At 38.6% G+C, this 12,698-nt stretch overlaps 1 protein-coding gene across 1 annotated transcript; it reads right to left on the reverse strand.

The window, feature by feature from the left end:
- Positions 1 to 281: 281 nt before the first annotated feature.
- LOC145762951 (uncharacterized) lies at positions 282 to 8,161 on the reverse strand (the record flags this gene model as incomplete). The annotated part of the gene is made up of 3 exons (XM_082574720.1): positions 282 to 348; positions 6,233 to 6,408; positions 8,108 to 8,161. Coding segments are annotated over 3 exons (297 nt in total), but the record flags the coding sequence as incomplete, so codon positions are not given.
- Positions 8,162 to 12,698: the final 4,537 nt, after the last annotated feature.

Consider the following 12,698-nt stretch of genomic DNA (forward strand, 5'->3'; position numbering starts at 1 on the left):
ATGATGGAGATGGATATGATGGAGATGGATATGATGGAGATGGATATGATGGAGATGGATATGATGGAGATGGATATGATGGAGATGGATATGATGGAGATGGATATGATGGAGATGGATATGATGGAGATGGATATGATGGAGATGGATATGATGGAGATGGATATGATGGAGATGGATATGATGGAGATGGATATGATGGAGATGGATATGATGGAGATGGATATGATGGAGATGGATATGATGGAGATGGATATGATGGAGATGGATATGATGGAGATGGATATGATGGAGATGGATATGATGGAGATGGATATGATGGAGATGGATATGATGGAGATGGATATGATGGAGATGGATATGATGGAGATGGATATGATGGAGATGGATATGATGGAGATGGATATGATGGAGATGGATATGATGGAGATGGATATGATGGAGATGGATATGATGGAGATGGATATGATGGAGATGGATATGATGGAGATGGATATGATGGAGATGGATATGATGGAGATGGATATGATGGAGATGGATATGATGGAGATGGATATGATGGAGATGGATATGATGGAGATGGATATGATGGAGATGGATATGATGGAGATGGATATGATGGAGATGGATATGATGGAGATGGATATGATGGAGATGGATATGATGGAGATGGATATGATGGAGATGGATATGATGGAGATGGATATGATGGAGATGGATATGATGGAGATGGATATGATGGAGATGGATATGATGGAGATGGATATGATGGAGATGGATATGATGGAGATGGATATGATGGAGATGGATATGATGGAGATGGATATGATGGAGATGGATATGATGGAGATGGATATGATGGAGATGGATATGATGGAGATGGATATGATGGAGATGGATATGATGGAGATGGATATGATGGAGATGGATATGATGGAGATGGATATGATGGAGATGGATATGATGGAGATGGATATGATGGAGATGGATATGATGGAGATGGATATGATGGAGATGGATATGATGGAGATGGATATGATGGAGATGGATATGATGGAGATGGATATGATGGAGATGGATATGATGGAGATGGATATGATGGAGATGGATATGATGGAGATGGATATGATGGAGATGGATATGATGGAGATGGATATGATGGAGATGGATATGATGGAGATGGATATGATGGAGATGGATATGATGGAGATGGATATGATGGAGATGGATATGATGGAGATGGATATGATGGAGATGGATATGATGGAGATGGATATGATGGAGATGGATATGATGGAGATGGATATGATGGAGATGGATATGATGGAGATGGATATGATGGAGATGGATATGATGGAGATGGATATGATGGAGATGGATATGATGGAGATGGATATGATGGAGATGGATATGATGGAGATGGATATGATGGAGATGGATATGATGGAGATGGATATGATGGAGATGGATATGATGGAGATGGATATGATGGAGATGGATATGATGGAGATGGATATGATGGAGATGGATATGATGGAGATGGATATGATGGAGATGGATATGATGGAGATGGATATGATGGAGATGGATATGATGGAGATGGATATGATGGAGATGGATATGATGGAGATGGATATGATGGAGATGGATATGATGGAGATGGATATGATGGAGATGGATATGATGGAGATGGATATGATGGAGATGGATATGATGGAGATGGATATGATGGAGATGGATATGATGGAGATGGATATGATGGAGATGGATATGATGGAGATGGATATGATGGAGATGGATATGATGGAGATGGATATGATGGAGATGGATATGATGGAGATGGATATGATGGAGATGGATATGATGGAGATGGATATGATGGAGATGGATATGATGGAGATGGATATGATGGAGATGGATATGATGGAGATGGATATGATGGAGATGGATATGATGGAGATGGATATGATGGAGATGGATATGATGGAGATGGATATGATGGAGATGGATATGATGGAGATGGATATGATGGAGATGGATATGATGGAGATGGATATGATGGAGATGGATATGATGGAGATGGATATGATGGAGATGGATATGATGGAGATGGATATGATGGAGATGGATATGATGGAGATGGATATGATGGAGATGGATATGATGGAGATGGATATGATGGAGATGGATATGATGGAGATGGATATGATGGAGATGGATATGATGGAGATGGATATGATGGAGATGGATATGATGGAGATGGATATGATGGAGATGGATATGATGGAGATGGATATGATGGAGATGGATATGATGGAGATGGATATGATGGAGATGGATATGATGGAGATGGATATGATGGAGATGGATATGATGGAGATGGATATGATGGAGATGGATATGATGGAGATGGATATGATGGAGATGGATATGATGGAGATGGATATGATGGAGATGGATATGATGGAGATGGATATGATGGAGATGGATATGATGGAGATGGATATGATGGAGATGGATATGATGGAGATGGATATGATGGAGATGGATATGATGGAGATGGATATGATGGAGATGGATATGATGGAGATGGATATGATGGAGATGGATATGATGGAGATGGATATGATGGAGATGGATATGATGGAGATGGATATGATGGAGATGGATATGATGGAGATGGATATGATGGAGATGGATATGATGGAGATGGATATGATGGAGATGGATATGATGGAGATGGATATGATGGAGATGGATATGATGGAGATGGATATGATGGAGATGGATATGATGGAGATGGATATGATGGAGATGGATATGATGGAGATGGATATGATGGAGATGGATATGATGGAGATGGATATGATGGAGATGGATATGATGGAGATGGATATGATGGAGATGGATATGATGGAGATGGATATGATGGAGATGGATATGATGGAGATGGATATGATGGAGATGGATATGATGGAGATGGATATGATGGAGATGGATATGATGGAGATGGATATGATGGAGATGGATATGATGGAGATGGATATGATGGAGATGGATATGATGGAGATGGATATGATGGAGATGGATATGATGGAGATGGATATGATGGAGATGGATATGATGGAGATGGATATGATGGAGATGGATATGATGGAGATGGATATGATGGAGATGGATATGATGGAGATGGATATGATGGAGATGGATATGATGGAGATGGATATGATGGAGATGGATATGATGGAGATGGATATGATGGAGATGGATATGATGGAGATGGATATGATGGAGATGGATATGATGGAGATGGATATGATGGAGATGGATATGATGGAGATGGATATGATGGAGATGGATATGATGGAGATGGATATGATGGAGATGGATTGATGGAGATGGATATGATGGAGATGGATATGATGGAGATGGATATGATGGAGATGGATATGATGGAGATGGATATGATGGAGATGGATATGATGGAGATGGATATGATGGAGATGGATATGATGGAGATGGATATGATGGAGATGGATATGATGGAGATGGATATGATGGAGATGGATATGATGGAGATGGATATGATGGAGATGGATATGATGGAGATGGATATGATGGAGATGGATATGATGGAGATGGATATGATGGAGATGGATATGATGGAGATGGATATGATGGAGATGGATATGATGGAGATGGATATGATGGAGATGGATATGATGGAGATGGATATGATGGAGATGGATATGATGGAGATGGATATGATGGAGATGGATATGATGGAGATGGATATGATGGAGATGGATATGATGGAGATGGATATGATGGAGATGGATATGATGGAGATGGATATGATGGAGATGGATATGATGGAGATGGATATGATGGAGATGGATATGATGGAGATGGATATGATGGAGATGGATATGATGGAGATGGATATGATGGAGATGGATATGATGGAGATGGATATGATGGAGATGGATATGATGGAGATGGATATGATGGAGATGGATATGATGGAGATGGATATGATGGAGATGGATATGATGGAGATGGATATGATGGAGATGGATATGATGGAGATGGATATGATGGAGATGGATATGATGGAGATGGATATGATGGAGATGGATATGATGGAGATGGATATGATGGAGATGGATATGATGGAGATGGATATGATGGAGATGGATATGATGGAGATGGATATGATGGAGATGGATATGATGGAGATGGATATGATGGAGATGGATATGATGGAGATGGATATGATGGAGATGGATATGATGGAGATGGATATGATGGAGATGGATATGATGGAGATGGATATGATGGAGATGGATATGATGGAGATGGATATGATGGAGATGGATATGATGGAGATGGATATGATGGAGATGGATATGATGGAGATGGATATGATGGAGATGGATATGATGGAGATGGATATGATGGAGATGGATATGATGGAGATGGATATGATGGAGATGGATATGATGGAGATGGATATGATGGAGATGGATATGATGGAGATGGATATGATGGAGATGGATATGATGGAGATGGATATGATGGAGATGGATATGATGGAGATGGATATGATGGAGATGGATATGATGGAGATGGATATGATGGAGATGGATATGATGGAGATGGATATGATGGAGATGGATATGATGGAGATGGATATGATGGAGATGGATATGATGGAGATGGATATGATGGAGATGGATATGATGGAGATGGATATGATGGAGATGGATATGATGGAGATGGATATGATGGAGATGGATATGATGGAGATGGATATGATGGAGATGGATATGATGGAGATGGATATGATGGAGATGGATATGATGGAGATGGATATGATGGAGATGGATATGATGGAGATGGATATGATGGAGATGGATATGATGGAGATGGATATGATGGAGATGGATATGATGGAGATGGATATGATGGAGATGGATATGATGGAGATGGATATGATGGAGATGGATATGATGGAGATGGATATGATGGAGATGGATATGATGGAGATGGATATGATGGAGATGGATATGATGGAGATGGATATGATGGAGATGGATATGATGGAGATGGATATGATGGAGATGGATATGATGGAGATGGATATGATGGAGATGGATATGATGGAGATGGATATGATGGAGATGGATATGATGGAGATGGATATGATGGAGATGGATATGATGGAGATGGATATGATGGAGATGGATATGATGGAGATGGATATGATGGAGATGGATATGATGGAGATGGATATGATGGAGATGGATATGATGGAGATGGATATGATGGAGATGGATATGATGGAGATGGATATGATGGAGATGGATATGATGGAGATGGATATGATGGAGATGGATATGATGGAGATGGATATGATGGAGATGGATATGATGGAGATGGATATGATGGAGATGGATATGATGGAGATGGATATGATGGAGATGGATATGATGGAGATGGATATGATGGAGATGGATATGATGGAGATGGATATGATGGAGATGGATATGATGGAGATGGATATGATGGAGATGGATATGATGGAGATGGATATGATGGAGATGGATATGATGGAGATGGATATGATGGAGATGGATATGATGGAGATGGATATGATGGAGATGGATATGATGGAGATGGATATGATGGAGATGGATATGATGGAGATGGATATGATGGAGATGGATATGATTGAGATAGATATGATGAAGTTGAATTGGATGGAGATGGATATGATAGGTATGAATATGATGGAGATGGATATGAGGAAGATGGATATGATGAAGATGGATATTATGGAGATGGATATGATGGAGATGGATATGATGGAGATGGATATGATGGAGATGGATATGATGGAGATGGATATGATGGAGATGGATATGATGGAGATGGATATGATGGAGATGGATATGATGGAGATGGATATGATGGAGATGAATATGATGAAATTGGATATGATGAAAATGGATATGATGGAGATGGATATGATGCAGATGGATTTGATGGAGATGGATATGATGAAGATGGATATGATGGAGATGAATATGATGGAGATGGATATGATGGAGATGGATATAATGGAGATGGATATGATGGAGATGGATATGATTGAGATAGATATAATAGAGATTGATATGATGGAGATGAAAACGATGGAGATGGATATGATGGGGATGGATATGGATATGATGGAGATGGAGATGATGGAGAAGGAGATATTGGATATGGAGATAATAGAGATGGAAATAATGGAGATGGAGATGATAGAGAAGGAGATGATAAAGATGGAGATGATGGAGATGGAGATGATGAAGATGGAGATGATGGAGATGATGGAGATGATGGAGATGATGGAGATGATGGAGATGATGGAGATGGAGATTATGGATATGGAGATGATGGAGATGGAGATGGAGATGATGGAAGTGAAGATAATGGAGATGGAAATGATGGAGATGAAGATGATGGAAATGGAGATGTTGGAGTTGGAGATGGAGATGATGGAAATGGAAATGATGGAGGTGATGGAGATGGAAATGATAGAGATGGATATGATGGAGATGGATATGATGAAGATATATATGATAGAGATGGATATGATTGAGATGGATATGATGGAGTTGGATATTATGGAGATGGATATGATAGAGATACATATAATGAAGATGAATTGGATGGAAATGGATATGATGGAGATGGATATGATGGAGATGGATATGATGGAGATGGATATGATGGAGATGGATATATTAAAGATGGATATGATGGAGATGGATATGATGGAGATGGATATGATGGAGATAGATATGATAGAAATGGATATGATGGAGATGGATATGATGGAGATGGATATGATGGAAATGGATATGAAGAAGATGGATATGATGGAGATGGATATGATGGAAATGGATATGATGGAGATGGATATGATGGAGATGAATATAATGGAAATGGATATGATGCAGATGGATATGATAGAGATAGATATGATGGAGATGGATATGATGGAGACGGATATGATGAAGATGGATATGATGGAGATGGATATGATGGAGATGGATATGATGGAGATGGAGATAATGGAGATGGATATGATGGAGATGGATATGATGGAGATGAATATGATGGAGATGGATATAATGGAGATTGATATCATGGAGATGGATACGATGGAGATGGATATGATGGAGATGGATATGATGGAGATGGATTTGATGGAGATGGATATGATGGAGATGAATATGATGGAGATAGATATGATGGAGATGGATTTGATGGAGATAGATATGATGGAGATGCATATGATGGAGATGGATATGATGGAGATGGATATGATGGAAATGAATATGATGGAGATAGATATGATGGAGATTTATATGATGGAAATGGAAATGATGAAAATGGATTTGATGAAGATGGATATGATGAAGATGATGGAGATGGATATGATGGAGATGGATATGATGGAGATGAATATGATGGAGAAGGATATGATGGAGATGGATATGATGGAGATGGATATGATGGAGATAGATATGATAGAGATGGAGATGATGGAGATGGATATGATGGAGATGGATATAATGGAGATTGATATCATGGAGATGGATACGATGGAGATGGATATGATGGAGATGGATATGATGGAGATGGATTTGATGGAGATGGATATAATGGAGATTGATATCATGGAGATGGATACGATGGAGATGGATATGATGGAGATGGATATGATGGAGATGGATTTGATGGAGATGGATATGATGGAGATGAATATGATGGAGATAGATATGATGGAGATGGATTTGATGGAGATAGATATGATGGAGATGCATATGATGGAGATGGATATGATGGAGATGGATATGATGGAAATGAATATGATGGAGATAGATATGATGGAGATTTATATGATGGAAATGGAAATGATGAAAATGGATTTGATGAAGATGGATATGATGAAGATGATGGAGATGGATATGATGGAGATGGATATGATGGAGATGAATATGATGGAGATGAATATGATGGAGAAGGATATGATGGAGATGGATATGATGGAGATGGATATGATGGAGATAGATATGATAGAGATGGAGATGATGGAGATGGATATGATGGAGATGGAGATGATGGAAATGGATATGATGGAGATGGATATGATGGAGATGGATATGATGGAGATGGATATGATGGAGATGGATATGATGGAGATGGATATGATGGAGATGGATATGATGGAGATGGATATGATGGAGATGGATATGATGGAGATGGATATGATGGAGATGGATATGATGGAGATGGATATGATGGAGATGGATATGATGGAGATGGATATGATGGAGATGGATATGATGGAGATGGATATGATGGAGATGGATATGATGGAGATGGATATGATGGAGATGGATATGATGGAGATGGATATGATGGAGATGGATATGATGGAGATGGATATGATGGAGATGGATATGATGGAGATGGATATGATGGAGATGGATATGATGGAGATGGATATGATGGAGATGGATATGATGGAGATGGATATGATGGAGATGGATATGATGGAGATGGATATGATGGAGATGGATATGATGGAGATGGATATGATGGAGATGGATATGATGGAGATGGATATGATGGAGATGGATATGATGGAGATGGATATGATGGAGATGGATATGATGGAGATGGATATGATGGAGATGGATATGATGGAGATGGATATGATGGAGATGGATATGATGGAGATGGATATGATGGAGATGGATATGATGGAGATGGATATGATGGAGATGGATATGATGGAGATGGATATGATTGAGATAGATATGATGAAGTTGAATTGGATGGAGATGGATATGATAGGTATGAATATGATGGAGATGGATATGAGGAAGATGGATATGATGAAGATGGATATTATGGAGATGGATATGATGGAGATGGATATGATGGAGATGGATATGATGGAGATGGATATGATGGAGATGGATATGATGGAGATGGATATGATGGAGATGGATATGATGGAGATGGATATGATGGAGATGGATATGATGGAGATGAATATGATGAAATTGGATATGATGAAAATGGATATGATGGAGATGGATATGATGCAGATGGATTTGATGGAGATGGATATGATGAAGATGGATATGATGGAGATGAATATGATGGAGATGGATATGATGGAGATGGATATAATGGAGATGGATATGATGGAGATGGATATGATTGAGATAGATATAATAGAGATTGATATGATGGAGATGAAAACGATGGAGATGGATATGATGGGGATGGATATGGATATGATGGAGATGGAGATGATGGAGAAGGAGATATTGGATATGGAGATAATAGAGATGGAAATAATGGAGATGGAGATGATAGAGAAGGAGATGATAAAGATGGAGATGATGGAGATGGAGATGATGAAGATGGAGATGATGGAGATGATGGAGATGATGGAGATGATGGAGATGATGGAGATGATGGAGATGGAGATTATGGATATGGAGATGATGGAGATGGAGATGGAGATGATGGAAGTGAAGATAATGGAGATGGAAATGATGGAGATGAAGATGATGGAAATGGAGATGTTGGAGTTGGAGATGGAGATGATGGAAATGGAAATGATGGAGGTGATGGAGATGGAAATGATAGAGATGGATATGATGGAGATGGATATGATGAAGATATATATGATAGAGATGGATATGATTGAGATGGATATGATGGAGTTGGATATTATGGAGATGGATATGATAGAGATACATATAATGAAGATGAATTGGATGGAAATGGATATGATGGAGATGGATATGATGGAGATGGATATGATGGAGATGGATATGATGGAGATGGATATATTAAAGATGGATATGATGGAGATGGATATGATGGAGATGGATATGATGGAGATAGATATGATAGAAATGGATATGATGGAGATGGATATGATGGAGATGGATATGATGGAAATGGATATGAAGAAGATGGATATGATGGAGATGGATATGATGGAAATGGATATGATGGAGATGGATATGATGGAGATGAATATAATGGAAATGGATATGATGCAGATGGATATGATAGAGATAGATATGATGGAGATGGATATGATGGAGACGGATATGATGAAGATGGATATGATGGAGATGGATATGATGGAGATGGATATGATGGAGATGGAGATAATGGAGATGGATATGATGGAGATGGATATGATGGAGATGAATATGATGGAGATGGATATAATGGAGATTGATATCATGGAGATGGATACGATGGAGATGGATATGATGGAGATGGATATGATGGAGATGGATTTGATGGAGATGGATATGATGGAGATGAATATGATGGAGATAGATATGATGGAGATGGATTTGATGGAGATAGATATGATGGAGATGCATATGATGGAGATGGATATGATGGAGATGGATATGATGGAAATGAATATGATGGAGATAGATATGATGGAGATTTATATGATGGAAATGGAAATGATGAAAATGGATTTGATGAAGATGGATATGATGAAGATGATGGAGATGGATATGATGGAGATGGATATGATGGAGATGAATATGATGGAGAAGGATATGATGGAGATGGATATGATGGAGATGGATATGATGGAGATAGATATGATAGAGATGGAGATGATGGAGATGGATATGATGGAGATGGAGATGATGGAAATGGATATGATGGAGATGGATATAATGGAGATTGATATCATGGAGATGGATATGATAGAGATGGAGATGATGGAGATGGATATGATGGAGATGAATATGATGGAGAAGGATATGATGGAGATGGATATGATGGAGATGGATATGATGGAGATAGATATGATAGAGATGGAGATGATGGAGATGGATATGATGGAGATGGATATGATGGAGATGAATATGATGGAGATGGATATAATGGAGATTGATATCATGGAGATGGATACGATGGAGATGGATATGATGGAGATGGATATGATGGAGATGGATATGATGGAGATGGATATGATGGAGATGAATATGATGGAGATAGATATGATGGAGATGGATTTGATGGAGATAGATATGATGGAGATGCATATGATGGAGATGGATATGATGGAGATGGATATGATGGAAATGAATATGATGGAGATAGATATGATGGAGATTTATATGATGGAAATGGAAATGATGAAAATGGATTTGATGAAGATGGATATGATGAAGATGATGGAGATGGATATGATGGAGATGGATATGATGGAGATGAATATGATGGAGAAGGATATGATGGAGATGGATATGATGGAGATGGATATGATGGAGATAGATATGATAGAGATGGAGATGATGGAGATGGATATGATGGAGATGGAGATGATGGAAATGGATATGATGGAGATGGATATGATGGAGATGGATATGATGGAGATGGAGATGATGGATAAGGAGATGATAGAGATGGAAATGATCAAGATGGAGATGATGGAGATGGAGATGATGAAGATGGAGTTGATGGAGATGGTTGTGGGGATAATGGAGATGATGGAGATGGAGATGATGGATTTGGAAATGATAGAGATGGAGATAATGGAGTTGGAGATAATGGAGATGGAGATAATGGAGATGGAGATGATGGAGATGAAGATGATGGATAAGAGGATGATGGAGATGATAAATATGGAGATGATGGAGATGATGAAAATGGAGATGGAGATGGAGATGATGGAGATGGAGATGATAGAGATGGAGATGATGAAGATGGAAATGATGTATACGGTGATGATGTAGATGATGGAGATTGAGATGATGGTGATAGAGATGATGGTGATTAAAATGATGGAGATAGAAATGATGAAGATGGAGATGAAGAAGATAAGGATGATGGAAATGGACATGATAGAGATAGAGATGATGGAGATGGAAATAATGGAGATGGAGATGATAGAGATGGAGATGATAGAGATGGAGATGGGGATAGAGAAGAAGATGGAGATGATGAAGATGGAGATGAAAATGGAGATGTAGATAGAGATGAATATGATGTTGAAGATGTAGATAAAGATGGAGATGGAGATGAAGATGGAGATAGAGATAGAGATAGAAGTGATGGAGATGATGGAGATGAAGATGGACCTAGAGATGAAGATGGAGATGATGAAGATGATGAAAATGGAGATGATAGAGATAAAGATAATTGATATAAAGATGATGGAAATTGAGATGATGGAGATGGAGGTGATGGAGTTGGAGATGATAGAAATGATAGAGATGGAGATGTTGGAGATGAAGATGATGGAAATGAAGATGGAAATGGAGATAATAAAGATGATGGAGATGATAGAGATGGATATGATGCAGATGAATATGATGGAGATGGATATGATGAAGTTAGTTATGATGGAGATGGATATGATGGAGATGGATGTGATGGAGAGGGATATGATGGAGATGGATATGATGGAGATGGATATGATGGAGATGGATATGATGGAGATGGATATGATTGAGATGGGTATGATAGAAATGGATATGAAGAAGATAGATATGATAGAGATGGATATGATGGAGATGGATATGATGGAGTTGGATATGGTGGAGATGGAGATGGATATAATGGAGATGAATATG

This window comes from Corella eumyota, unplaced genomic scaffold (assembly GCF_963082875.1).
Source record: "Corella eumyota unplaced genomic scaffold, kaCorEumy4.1 scaffold_169, whole genome shotgun sequence".
In the NCBI taxonomy this organism is placed as follows: Eukaryota; Metazoa; Chordata; class Ascidiacea; order Phlebobranchia; family Corellidae; genus Corella; species Corella eumyota.